Source organism: Grammomys surdaster, unplaced genomic scaffold (genome assembly GCF_004785775.1).
Source record: "Grammomys surdaster isolate TR1022 unplaced genomic scaffold, NIH_TR_1.0 363, whole genome shotgun sequence".
Classification (NCBI taxonomy): domain Eukaryota; kingdom Metazoa; phylum Chordata; class Mammalia; order Rodentia; family Muridae; genus Grammomys; species Grammomys surdaster.
In genome coordinates this window covers 3255750-3270386 of record NW_021604782.1, presented here as the reverse complement: position 1 = coordinate 3270386, position 14637 = coordinate 3255750, and the positions used below count along the sequence as shown (strand labels likewise).

Genomic DNA, 14637 nt, shown 5'->3' with positions numbered 1-14637 from the left:
CAGTCCTTCACAGAATATCTATTAAGCCAGTGAGAAGAGAAGTAATGAAGTCATCTGCTAGACTCTCAGAGGATGGCGATGGAATAACCTTTGTTGTTTGGGGGGACTTTTAGGAAATACTGTTCTGATATAATATACACATGTTACAGAAAATGAGTGGAAGTCTTTGAGTAATAAGGTAAGAATGTGTATTCTATGATATTACAGTACTTAGTTATGATCTAAATATATCGGACAATACACGGATTCCTGTTGAGCTAAATACAGAAAGTACAGTCCTCAACCAAGTCATTTTTTTCCCTGTATACTTCTTTCTTTACTCCATGCAGGAAAATGCTTTTCTTCCTGTGGACCATAGGGACTTAATTTGAATTCATGGTCAAGAGAATGTTTTCAGTCAGGAGAAAAACAGGAATTCTGAGCGATGCCTTATTGAGCACCTTAAGTGTATCAGGAGAGCTTTGTGGAGCAGTGTTGTGGCAAGCTCTGCCTTCACCAAGGAGGTCACAGTGAGTCACGGCAGATGTGGTTGGCACTCTGTGTTCAAGTTTCACGGCCTAAGTTATTCCTGAGTTATGATGCTACCAGCAACATCTCTGTATCCTGTAAGATCCCAGCAATATCCAAAGGTGTGAGCTGCCTTTAAGACCTGATATGCATTCTCTCCTTCTTCACGACCACTCAGCCCCCCTTCCACCTTTATCATAGTTGTATTGTGTTAAAGAGAAAATTGGAAAACATTTCAAATGTATATTTTTTTAAAAAAGGCAGAATGACAGAAACAACACCAGTGGGCTGGTGTCGTCATCGTAGATACTACAGCTGCCGCCTGTGTAATCCTGTCTATTCCCCAAAGACAACTCCTATTCTGGAGTTGCATGTTTTTAAACATTACACTGTCATATGTAAATACCACCAACAGCAGTGTTTGGTATGGGCTTGCATGAATTCACATTGTGTGTTCCTGTGTGCTGAGTGGCCCCTGTTCTTTCTCAGGAAGCTCCATGGTTTTTGGAGATTAATCAACATCAATGCATGTGTATATGGTATTTACTAAGTGCTAGCTGGTATCCCATTTTATACTAAAGATGTACAAAATTCCGTTATTCTAGTCTTTGACTGAATGTTTTAGGTCATTTGTGGTTTCATTCGATACACAGTTTATACATTTAAAATATACATCCACTTTCTTATTTATGGTTCAATCTGTTTACATTTTGTTTAAAAGTCTTCCTGAGCTCAAGTTCATGAGTGTATTTTCTAATATCCTCTCCAATCTGTTTTAAACTTTGATATTTCTTTCAGCTCTTTAATCTATCAAAAATGTATTCGTAAATAATGAGGTTAGATGGAAAACATGACTATCTCACTGACGCAGGAGTAGTTTTGAATGGCTTATCTTTTGACTGTCAGTTTGAAACATTTCATTCTGCTGATGCCACCACTACCATCTCTGTATCCTGTAAGATCCAAGCTTCCTCCCTCCCTCCCTCCCCCCCCAAAAATGCAATGAGACCTGGAACAGAAAATATCTCCCTAATCCAAGCTGGAGACTGATGCTGGATTTGAATTGCGTGCATGTGTCTTAACTCTGTTGTCAGTCTGTGCCTGGGACATCAGTTTGTATCAACTGCAGGTCGCTGATATTGTTGAAGTATACGGAACATCTACTTACAAGTTATTTTTAAATGACTTCTTACTTGTTTCTGTGTGGCACTCCCATGCTGTGGCACATATGTGGAGGTCAGAGGTCACTTTGTGGGCATCAGTTCTCTCCTTCCACCATGGAGGTCCTGGTGGTCAGATTCAAGTCACATACATGTGGCAGGAGGCACCTTCCTCATCTCACCAGCCCTGACATGAAAAAGATCTTCACCATGACACTGATTGCTATACTATATTACATATGAATGGTTTAGCCAATATAGGGCTAAGACCCCAATGTCTCAATTAAGCCAACAGACTTAGACTTTTGACCATTGACAGTCAAGTCATCTCATAAGACACTGCTTATCAGAGCTCCAATATTCATGGACGAGGTCACCAGGTCTTTGTGTTTGCATGTAAGACTAGTTACACTCAAAGGTTAAGCAGGCAGGTGCAAGGTTCATACCAGTGGCTTTTGAATTGTGGAAAAACAAGGAGAGTAAGCTTACTCTAAAGTGTCCAAATTAAATACCAGATCGAGTGACAGTCACTACTTACAAAGATGCAGATTTATTCAGATGGGGAAGCTACATAGGACCAACTGTTCACTCTACTGTTAAGGGTAGACTGTCTCAGGCATTCGGTGTCTTGTAGACCTGATTGGCACAGGGCAAGGCACAGAGGCAGGACGGTTGTCTTTCTGAGCACCGGGAGGCTACTTTTAAGGAAGGGGAATAGAGGGAGATGAAAGTGGTTTTTTGCTTCTGAAGTTTACCGAGTGACAGGCTCTGCTCAAAGAACTTCGTAGATATCTTGCAGTTCAGTGTTCATGAAACTCTGATGCAGGGAGCTCCGCTGCTCTGCAGCAGAAGAGCCGAGGTTATGGAGGCACAGGGAATCTTGCCTTGGCTTCAAAAAAGAAAGGTATGCAACCTACATTTCAGATTTTAGAAATGCATATAAGGTGACTCTGGAAATTTTGTTTCCTCATTTATTTTTGCTTTATAATCTTGTATCATAAATTTATTCAAAAATATTAGTGGTGGGCCATGCTAAACACAAAATCAGTTTACCTCCTGCACTTCTGATTGGGACCTCTCTGTTTGTAAGCATTTCCCTGGCTGAGGGAAATCACAGGTTCAGCTTCTGCTGTGCTGATCCATCTTCAGTTATGAAGTGAACTGGGAGAGAGAGTGAGAGGAGAACAGCCTGCTGTTTCTGCTCCTGAGTTCCCACTGGAAGGAACAGCCTTTGTGGTGATCTGTGAGTTATATCACAGGCGTCCCTGAGGATAGCATTTTTATGGCATTTATAGGTCTTTTGGAGGACTGTGAGTGTGGGAGCCCTGGGACTTAACTCTTACTCATAGGCTTTCCCAGATCCAGTTCTTTCAAAGGCAGATGTTCATATAGGGCTGTGCCAGCCACTGAGATTATGTTGTTCATAACTCAGTATTCTGCATTTGGAACTTGTTTTTAAAGAACACATCAAAAAATACAAATAGAACACCTCGGAGGCTGTTCCCTAGTGTTAGTCCTGCCACTTTTAGCACTCTCTATTACAATCTCACAGCAATCTTTGACATGATAAATGCCATCAAAACAGTCTAAAATTCTCAAGGTATTCGATACACTATGGAATGAAACAAAACAGAACCTGTGAAAACACTAAGAAAGGCTTCCCTTCCCCCTGGAGATTTTCTTCCTTATCTTGTTCCTGATCATGGAACTGAAGTCGAACTTCCTTCTACAGCAATTCTGGTTTGAGAGCCTGTGGGAGTTTTGTTCTCCGCCTCCTTAGGCTTTCTGTTGTAATTTATCTTTCCTTTGAGTCTAATTAATTATTTTCTCTTGATTGCTGTGTAGCTAGGTTATGTATCATAAGAACTAAATATGTTAATTAGTAAATGCAAGGCATTGACTAACAGTGGACACAAGAACAGTGTTCTGTGTTACATCTCCAGTGTTTAAAAATAGTGAAAATCTGCAGACTCAACAGAGCAAAAGGAGAACTGTTCTCTTGCTTTGGTTATTGTTGAATTTTATCTTTTCCTACTTACTTCTTTTATTTATTTAATGTAAACCATCATAGACTCTTTTTTCAGGTCATGCCTATAAATATGTGTCTTGTAGAACTGTAGATAGAGTTGGGACTTTCTGGTCAGAATTTTATTGAACACACTTGCACATACATGTGCATGGATGCAGACACACACACACATCTGTGCCCACCTGTGTGTACTACATATTTGTATATGGTCTCTATTTACTAGCCTAAAATTTGTACTCCTACAACCATTCATGAAAGAGAAATCTTTATCTGAAGAAAATAAATAAACAGGCATACAGTTGAGTAATTATCCAGTATTCTTTATTTTGGCTAGAAGTGGTTTCTTGGTTCTTATATTCAATATTTATTGAGAATGGTTTTGATTTATTTGTGTATTTTCTATGTACAGATTTCTAGCCTGTATTTGAGCTCAGAGACAAAGGATTTTTTTCCCCCTCTTTCTAGACAAGACTGAACTCCACATCTCCTCTCCTGACCCAGCATCTGACTGAAGCCACTCAAACGTTGCTTGACAGCTTAGGGGGGCTGGCCCAAGAGGTAAGTTGTACTTTTTAAGCCACAGTGGACAGACTCACCACTATTATTTTCTTTAGTTCTGGGTTCTGCCAACAAGCTTCTTGTACTTTGACTATTACCTACTGCGTCAAACTAAATTTTAGAAGCACAAGTAATTTAAAAATTTATCAGGTTGGATCTCCATTGGAGAAGAAGAAACTAAAATCCATCAATGTTGCAGAGATAGTTAGTGACTTAGAACCCCATGTCTAGTCTTGACCTTTCTCTGTGAGCTGTGAAAGAATTCTCTCCCTCACTCCACCTCCGTCCCTGTGCACTGACTGTTTGACAGCAACTTCTTCATGTTGCTTCTTCAACAACAAGGCCGTCCATTCAGCCACTGCATCAGAATACACCTCTGCTAGCTGACTGGAGTGCTGCGGCTTTCCTCATCCTGCTTTTGCCTTGGGAAATCTGGCCTCTGAGGCTCAGCATTGGGAATGTGGGTCCTAGTGAACGCTAAGCTGGTCTGGGCTTTAGTCCTCATGGTGTCACACATGACAGAGTGGGCATTGTCCTGACATCACAGCTCACCTTGCCTGTGAATCCCACCACTGTCTGTTCCATTGGTCACAGATGAAACACAAGGCAGGCTACAGTGTTCAGGACACTGGAATACAGTAATTCATGGGAGAAAGTTTCTCAGACTTGGCCGAACCTTATTTTTAACTGATCCTTTAACTCATTTTCCATGCGTGTATTGTCTTTTTTCCCTTCTAAATATCAAAAATATCACTCATCGTTGAACAAGTAGTGCATTTGGAAAGTTTAGAAAACCCTAGGACCAAGCACAACACCTCACTGTGCATCCATGCGTCTTTTCTTTTTTTCCTTTTCTTTTTTCTTTTCTTTCCTTCCTTTTCTCTTTCCTTTCTTTTTTCATTCATTTATTAATTGTAACTCTGCGTAGCCATCTTTGACAGAAGGTCTTGGCTCTCATGTCCCTCCCTTTAGGAGCAGACTTTCTCAGCCTGTTACTGGGTCCTCTGTTAGGGAGAGTGAGTGACCTTTGGATAGGTCGAGAAACTGGACCAGTTCGGGGTTCTGCCAGAGGGCAGAAAGAGAAAGCTTCTTAGAAGTCCCTGTCTGTAGGGCCTTGTGAATTGACACTGCTCTGGAGGGTCTACTTCTTGTCTCATTCTCTGCTGCTCATTCCTGAGGAAAGCAAAGTGGTCATAGTAGTGGCCAGGTGGGTGAGTAGTAGGAGTCGTACCTGTAAATTCAGGGTTTGTTCCAGGAAGTTTCTCTTCTGTTGTTGTACCTGCTTTTATTCTGGGCTAAAATAATTAAAAAGCACTTGCTAGGCCCTGTGGCTGCGTGGGTGGAAAACCTCCAGCTCTGTACTGTGTACATTTTTCTTGACTATCTCTTGGAACCTGCTTATTCCTGCTCCAGCATCAGGGATGGGCATCTGCTTCTCCCAGCAGATCACCCTCAAGCCACTTTGGTCACACATCACTCGATGCTGTCTCCAAATAACAATAAAAAAATGCATTTGCTTGTTCATGTTTAGAAACAAAGTTAGTTGCTATGTTTAAAGCCCAGCTGTTGACACGTTCTCATTGTGCCCATTTCACAGATGGCACTGGGGCTCAGAAAAGTCAGATACTTTGCTTGATAAAAGTCTAGATAATTAACTAGAGAGTTAATTGATCACAATGGAACTTGAACTTGGGGGCCTCTAAACTCTGAAGTTTATGTTCTGGTTTGCTCCTTCCAAGAATCCCTCACAAACTCTTGTGACAACTGCAACAGACCAGAGAGCCTCAGAGAGTGTACCCATTAGCCAACCTGACAGTGGGGCTGTGAGGATGAGTGAGAGCTGACATTCATGTCATATGTGGATGAGAGGGAAGGCACACAGGACAAGACTGAGCAGCAGAATGGAGGAGACATCACAGTCACACACAGCACAGGCTAGGCGCTTGGCCTTGCTAGCTATTGCAGCTCTGCAGTGAGCTCAGTCACCTCACCGCCGTCATTTAGTTCACAGAAGGATGAAAGTCAGAAATAAACAAGTCAGCTGATGATGTGACCACAGGGATCTGTGCAGTGAAGAAAAAGTAAGCCATGTAAGGGAGGTAGGAAGAGAGATGAGATGCCATTTTAATGAGAGTGGGGTGAGTTGGCTGCAAAGACAGAGCTACTGTATTCCTTGAGAAATTAGGATACTGTGCACTGGAAGGACAGCACATATAAATCACAGGAACGAGCATGCTTGAGAACATACGCCTAAGATCCAGAGGAGTTAGAAAGAAGTTATTTAGTGTGACTTCATGTTTGCAGATGTCTACACTCTTGCTGTTGGACCGAGGAAGAGGCTGAAGGGAGAATAAGGGAGGGTGGGAGGCATTGAAATAGATGGAGACTGCACGGCCCTGGTCCATTTGTTCACTGCGATAACCTCAAGTACAACCGCTTTTCTTGGCCTGGAAGATGAGTGGTTACCCTCCCCTGTGAGCCGTATCACAGAGAAAGTATATCGTGTGGGCTATGGTGAAGGAGAAGGAGCAGGAATTCTCTCCTCAGGCAGGTGCTAGGAAGAGCCACCAGTTGGAGATCACACCATAATAAGATACTGCAGGTCCCAGCACCACAGGTGAGGAACGAAGGCCCCAGCTAATCACCACAGGGTTTTAAGGTGATGATAGACACAGTATGTTCTGCAACATCGCTCTTAGGTTAAGAAAATAAAGTATTTGTTTCTCTCTTGTCCCAACCCTTGTTTGGTCCTCTGTTTCCTTCCCTGTTCCCTCTCCTTTCTCTTCCCATCCTGACACCAGCTGTTCAGCACAAAGAGCTGGAGTGACATGCGGCAGGAGGTGATGTTTCTGAACAACGTGAACAGCTCTAGCTCCTCCACCCAGATATACCAGGCTGTGTCCCGCATCGTCTGTGGTCACCCAGAGGGTGGGGGCCTGAAGATCAAGTCTCTCAACTGGTATGAGGATAACAACTACAAAGCCCTCTTTGGAGGGAATAGCACCGAGGAAGACATGGACGCCTTCTATGACAATTCTACAAGTGAGTGGCTGTACAGACCAAAGCCATGTCCTCATCCCGAGTTTAGGTCTGGGCTCCGCCTGTGTCAGTCCTCATGTGTTCCTTTATTCTATGTAGTAGCAAAGGTTGTCCTCTCATGACATTGCTCCTCAAGTACAGAGCCCTTCAGTGAATTACTCTCAGTTCTTTGAATGGAGGGGCCTGGTCTCTCTCAGGTGTTTAGTAAGGATGCCAAAAAGATGAATGAGTGATCGATAGCCAGTTTCCCAGTTCTTTTCATATGTGAACTCTAAAGAAAAAAATGCTACACAAAGGAGGTAAGGAAAGAGGTCGCTGGGGGCGAGAGAGGGATGGAGTGATAGAGGAATGGGATGCATTGGCTAGAGTACAGAATTCACTTGTGAAAAATGAATGACGCTGGAGAGGAAATGGATAGCGTAGTGAGGGTGTGGTAACACCGTGTTATATCTGTAAACTTCGTAAGGGCGTTCATCTTAATGTTACTGCACAGATGCAATGGGTGTCTACGTGAAGTGATGGAGATATGAATTAGCTTGATTGGGTTGTGTTAATCACGTCATAGTGGATACGTGTATCAGAATATCAGGTTGTATACTTAAAATACTTATCATTTTTGTTGTTCATTAGTACCTGAGTAAAGCCAGAAAACTTCTAAAAATGATGAGATATTTTAATTTTATTTTACTTATTATAATTAGTATATAATAGTACGTTATTATAAAATAGAATAATTATAAAATAGTATAATCATAATTATTACTTTAATTATAATTATTATCATATTACTGTGCTTTACAATAAACACCTAAAAGTGGGTGACGGTAATAATAGCAATTACAACAACTACAAGAAAACCTAACACTAAAGCAAAATTTCCTATGCATAATGCATTCTGTTTAAATGACCTATTTGATCCTCACAGTAACCCCCTGCAAGGAAGGTTCTGGAACCTCAAATTTCATAGGCCCAGAGGTTAACTGTCTTGGTTAAAGCTGCATTCCTAGGTAATCCCCAAGAGCTGAGTGAGATTCAAGTCCAGGTCCTCTTGGCTTTTTCAGGTGAACTGTCTCGTTAATGGTGGCATGTATGTACTGTCACACTCTGACATTAAGTCGCCTGTTTGTTTTGCATTCTGGGTGTTAGAAAAACCTATAATTCTATATCCAGTCACCATGCTTGGACACTTTTCTGTGGAGGTGTGTCCTGTGCGTAGTCATATGTAGCATACGTCCAGTGCTACAGTTCTAACAATGGCATTGAGTACGCCATGCAGGTGAGCCATTCCCTATTTCCGAATGCAGGCAAGACGTGAAACAGCTTCATGTGGGCTGTAACACAGCCTGTGCTCTCTGGAGCACAGCACTCTAGAACTTTATGAGTTGCTTTATAATCCTGAAGAAGATGATAGTGTAGGCAGTTTTATGAAGCCATCTCTTCTTCCCCAGCCTGCAGATCAGTCCAAGGGCATCTCTTGTTTACACAACATATATAATTGAGGGCTTGTTTCCTTAGGAAAGCATTCTAGCTTTGGAGATAGAACACAACGATAGAGTGCTTGCACACTATGAGTGAGGCCATGGATCATTTCTACTATGCCCCTGACTCACTGTCTTTATTTTCATTATTTTATCTTCTATTTATCAAGCAGCTCATAGAAGTTGCATGGTATCTAAGCCAAGCCCATTTGTCCGTTTGAACTTTGGATATTTCAGTTTTAAATTTTTATTAAATATAAATATTATTTGTGATAGGATCTATTATAATTACTAAGGAAATACTTGGCTTTTTCTTGAAACTATAGTCTAAATGGAGCCCTCTGGTTTCTCCAGGAAGAATCCTGTTTGTGTTCAGTGAGAAGCACTGTGAGGGCTGGCATGAGGGTGTCGAGCTAGAGTTGAGATGGTGTGTGCATAGTCAAAACCTTCCTGTAGATCAGCTCAGATGTGAGTCTAAGAAAGGGTCTGATTTCGAGCGCCGAGTACAGATCTCACTAGAAATACCTCATCTAATCCTCTTCGTAGCTCTGCTAAGTGGATGTATGAACTTTTGAACTTTTGTTTTACAGCCAAGCAAACTGAGGCTTAGATAAGGAAGTCATCTGCATGACGGTTCGATGATGGATGGGAGGGGGATTTGCACCCTGCACTGGTGTCGGGGCTCCCAAAACTAAGTTCCTGTTGGGAAGTGGCCATGATATAGAAGTGAATGTCTGTCCTCTGTCTTCTTCGTAGCTCCTTATTGCAATGATTTGATGAAGAACTTGGAGTCTAGTCCTCTTTCTCGAATTATTTGGAAGGCACTCAAACCACTGCTTGTTGGAAAGATTCTCTACACACCTGACACACCAGCTACAAGACAGGTCATGGCTGAGGTAAGCTGTCCAGGCTTAGGACTCTGTCCCCGGAATTCCCCACAGAATGAGAGGTAGGAAGTGAAGGCAGCTTCAGATAGAGTGTGCTGAGTATACTCTTGGCCGCAATGGGACTTTTTAAATACTCAAAAACAAACCAAACCAAATCCACATGTAATCTTGGGAGCCACACCTCCAGCCCTGAGTGTTTGAATTACAGCTGTAGGAGGGATTTCTTGAGGAAGGAAAAGGACTGGGCAGAGGTTTCTGTAATGGGTGATGTTTTTTAAGGAACCTTGGAATGCTCATTGCCTCTGCCTCTCTTGTATTTATATGAATTCTGGTTCCTTACCTGACTCAAGGTGAACAAGACCTTTCAGGAGCTGGCTGTGTTCCATGACCTGGAGGGCATGTGGGAAGAACTTAGCCCCCAAATTTGGACCTTCATGGAGGAGAGCCAAGAGATGGACCTTGTCCGGGTGAGCGACTCTCTACTCGCTTTTCGTGCTTTATCTGAAAAAGGTTTTTAAACATCTTCCCAGAAATCCCTGAGATAACAGTTCTGTAAGTTAAAGCAATTGAGATTAGTTGAAGCCACACAGACACTACTCCTGTAGAGGCAAAAGCCTCCATGCAGTGATAGCCCTGAGTATGCCAGCATCGCTGTCTCTCATGGTCCAGTAGCAGCTTTGTACAAAACCCAATGAGGATCAGAAATTGGAAGTAGAGGTTGGTGCTTGCAGGACACTTGTGTATTTTCATTTGGGCTCTAGTCACCAAGGTAGGCACAGTATCTTCCTTAGCCTGCCATGTCTCAGAAGGAGGTATGGGAACAGAAGTGTGATCTGGTGCTCAGACAGGTCAGGGATACTGGTTCTCCAGGCACAGAGAGAATACAGCACCTCAGCCACTGCCATGGAGTGGAGGGAATTGCCCTTAACATGTGGGGGCCACTTGAAAGGGATACATGCTCTAGACGTAATCAGGTTCAAAGGGAGAGCGGCCCGAGAATGTTGTGTCTCCTTTGCATCATCAGGAGAACCATTTAACCACTTCATCTGGGTCTGAGCCTCAGTCAAGGTTATTAGATGACTTCCTCTTGCCCTGGGAAGGAAGACCACTTCTTTTTATTTCTTCTGCCATTAAGAAGCAAGGGAGGACTTTTGCCAGGTTTCTGGAATTGAACCTTTGTGCCCTGAGGATTGTTGAGTTTTTAGAGACTGTACTTCTTTGGGAGTTTAGGGGTACTCTAGGACCCCTTGGGTGACAGGTAACTGATCAAAGAGCATCTGGAGATGAAGGAACCAGAGCCTCCTTTGATACACCAGTGCTGTTACACCCGTGCAGAGTGCTTAACGTGAAACCTTTATACACACAGAACTTGGGTGAGAAAATCAAGAACAACAATTTTAGACATTCTCTCCTTGAGTCATGGCACAAGTTGACACTGGTGGTACATTGTTCTCCTGTGAGCTCCAGTCTTTCTCTTCTGAAAGATTCGTAGGATCCTCCCACAGGACACACTGCAGCATGGATCCTAGGCCTTGTTTCCTTGGCATCTATATTTCTAATTCTTGAGATTGTTTTGTGTCTGACAGTAAAGGGATTTAAGAGAATTTTAATTGAGTTTGGCGTATATAGATGTGTCCCTACACTTTTTAAAAACAACAGCAACAGCAACAAAACGAAAAGCAGAGTCTCACAGTGTAGTTCAGATTTGTCTGCAACTCACTATGTACCCCAGATGACCTCAAACTCATGGCCATCCTCCTGCTTCAGCTTTCCTCAGAGCTGAAATCCCGGACACCAACCACCATGCTTGGGCTTTTCTGCTTCTAAATCAAGAGTTTGCTTTGGAGGCTGTAGTTGTTCATCAGCTCTTGGTTCTTAAGGGACAAGTCTTTATAAACATGTGGTGGTTTTCACAAGGGATCTATTTACATAGGAGAATCTGTGTAGACTTTTGCCCCAGTCCCCCTGGACTGGTTGGTTGAGACCAGAATGGCTTACCTTTTTCACATTGACAGGTGATGGGAAACAGGTCTTCATGATCCCAATGTCCTGGAGTTAGGAAAGACCATCTTTTATTTGGATTGACCAGCAGTATTACTTCCCTGAACTAAGCATTAAAAGTGGGCTCAGTCTAGAGACAGTGTTTTTATTTGGCATCATCAGACCATATCTCAAAAGAGAGGATGGCACAATGCAGTGGGTACATTGGAATCCATGCTGGTTTTCCAGCCTTGCTTTCTCGCTCCTAAGCTACCTTAACATCACCCAAAGTGCCACTTTCCTTTTTGTAAGGTGGGCAGTATCAAAGCCACCCTTTTGGAATGTCGTAAGTCCTGATGCCTGTAGATCCTTCTGCACACTAGTATTACTGTGGTTGGAGTTAAAACAACCCGAGCTGTCTGGTACAGTGGGAGCCTGTGAACTTCAAAGTCAGAGGTCCGACTTTGTCTCTCATTTAGCCTTGGCCAACGTCAATCATGTCAAACTTTAGTCTTTGTCAAATGTGCTTCTTACCATGAAATTGATGACCACTGTTCACATGTTCTTCCTGGAATGACAGACGCTGTTAGACAGCAGAGGCAATGACCAGTTTTGGGAGCAGAAGTTGAATGGATTAGATTGGACTGCCCAAGACATCATGGCATTTCTGGCCAAGAACCCAGAGGATGTTCATTCCTCAAATGGCTCTGTGTATACATGGAGAGAAGCTTTCAATGAGACCAACCAGGCAATCCAGATGATATCTCGATTCATGGAGGTGAGGGTCTGCTGTGCACACCCTTTAGCAAAGACAGGGGGGGTTTTCTCCTTTGAGCTGTTGCAATAAAGTTATAGGCAGAAGGAGTGCTTGGAATGAATGTGTAGTAGCATGTACAGCTATATCCTGCAGGCCTGGTGAGCAAGATAAACACTAGATGAATGGCCTAATGAGCGAATAAGCTTACTTCTAGCTTTGTTTCAGACTGACTCCAGTGTTTCTATCCCTTACTTTCTAGCTTTTCCTCTGTTGAGATATTCTAGATCCTAATGATAATAAACTGTGCTATTATAAAGGCATTACTTAAGAAACTTTATCTAATCTAATTTGGGCCAGATAAAACTTTAAATCTTTAATCCTAAAAATGATGGAAAGGAAAAGGTCTGACTAGTATTTTTTTTCTTATCTGATTTTCAGTTGCTTAGTTGCTGGGACTTGACATTGCTAAAACATGTTGCTGAGAATAAAAATTGCTAAGAGAATAATTCCCTCACAGAAAGCAATACAAATAACTTTCAGTGTTTCACTGAAGTCTCAGTTCTAAGCTTGGCTGAAACCTGGAAAACTACTTTAGAGATGGGTAGTTGGTACAGATTAAGAATTCAGGCAGCTAGTTCCAGCCTCTCAAAGGAGGCTGAGTTCTGGCCACCACTTGTCTTTCTTGTAGCTAGTGTTCTAATGACGCTTCTTTCCGTCTGTCAGTGTGTCAACCTGAACAAGCTGGAGCCCATCCCAACAGAAGTCATGCTCATCAGCAAGTCCATGGAGCTGCTGGATGAGAGGAAGTTCTGGGCTGGTATCGTGTTCACAGGAATCACTCCTGATAGCGTGGAGCTGCCCCATCACGTAAAGTACAAGATCCGGATGGACATTGACAACGTTGAAAGAACTAATAAGATTAAGGATGGGTAAGTTGAAACGCAGTCAGTCTTGCAAAGCTCAAGAATGTAATTTTGATGACTTTTATGACGAGTGGTACTTTATTAAGTAATGTGAACAACAAATCAGCTGCGGCATGACTTTGGTAAAGTTCCATTGCTGGGGACTGTTATTCAAAGGCTATAAATTATTAATCTTTTTTTTTCTATGTTCCTGTTCAAAAACTAACCTAGAGGACTTAAAAGTCAGGAGAAAGAAAGGAAAGCGGTTAGGGTCTCCATGCTAGTCATATATATTTTTATAAGAAGAGGCTGGCAACTGATAAGGAAATTCCAGCATGTCTATCAGATGCAACGTTAGTCACCAGTGAAGGGAAAAGAAAAATATACTCATAAGGAGTGTGTCCATTGTGATTATTTATATCCAAGAATCTATGTACTTGTCAACTGTGATAAGAATGGGAGATAGAGGGGATGTAGAGATGGTTCAGTGGTTAAGGGCACTGTCTGCTATTCCAAAGGTCCTGAGTTCAATTCCCAGCAACCACATGGTGGCTCATAACCATCTGTAATGGGATCTGATGCCCTCTTCTGGTGTGTCTGAAGGCAGCTACAGTGTACTCATATATATAAAAGAAATAAATCTTTAAAAAAAAGAAGAAGAAAAGAAGGGGAGATAGAAAACTAGGAAGAGTAGTCAAGAAGTGTTGGGGAACTGTGGGTAATTGGATTTTTCAGGATGTGCTTTGTATGAGTGTTTCATCACCTGATGTTTGGTTTCAGGTACTGGGACCCTGGTCCCCGGGCTGACCCCTTTGAAGATATGCGTTATGTCTGGGGTGGCTTCGCCTACTTGCAGGATGTGGTGGAACAGGCTGTCATCAGAGTGCTGACAGGAACTGAGAAGAAAACGGGTGTCTATGTGCAACAGATGCCCTACCCCTGTTATGTTGATGACCTGTGAGTGTACCAACAAGCCAACATCTTCCTTAGATCACCAGGTCCTTGTAGAGAGTGTGTGTATATGTGCATGTTTTTCATGGTGTGAGAGCGAAAGCAAGTCAATAGGAGACCCTAGAGACACTGACCTTTCATGAAAGACCAAGTTGGATTCTGCCCCTGCCCTTTAGTAAAGTAAATTACCCTGTATTTTAATATTACCCTAACCATTTCCTAATTATTAAAGTGAGCCCCTTAAGAAATTTTGCATGGCTATACTCTCGAAGCCAAAGTTCTTATCTCTGTCTACTGCTAATGAAACATTTGGTCATTTGAGAGTCAGTAGGCCTTTCTTTAGTGACCCTGATGTGGTTTTCCCTTCCAGTATGCTAGACCTTGGATCA

General features: G+C 42.5%; 1 protein-coding gene across 3 annotated transcripts in view; it reads left to right on the top strand.

Annotated features, from left to right (window-relative positions):
• Abca1 (ATP binding cassette subfamily A member 1) overlaps window positions 1-14637 on the top strand; it is a 119490-nt gene that overhangs the window by 58955 nt on the left and 45898 nt on the right. For all 3 annotated transcript variants that reach the window (XR_003712983.1, XM_028780033.1, XM_028780032.1), the window contains exons 8-14: window positions 4162-4254; window positions 7056-7296; window positions 9528-9667; window positions 10009-10125; window positions 12219-12416; window positions 13119-13324; window positions 14078-14254. Coding sequence is in view for 2 of the 3 variants with exons in the window: in XM_028780033.1 (XP_028635866.1) it covers window positions 4162-4254; window positions 7056-7296; window positions 9528-9667; window positions 10009-10125; window positions 12219-12416; window positions 13119-13324; window positions 14078-14254 (1172 nt within the window). In the remaining variant the exon portion in view is untranslated. The remainder of the gene's footprint in view (window positions 1-4161; window positions 4255-7055; window positions 7297-9527; window positions 9668-10008; window positions 10126-12218; window positions 12417-13118; window positions 13325-14077; window positions 14255-14637) is intronic.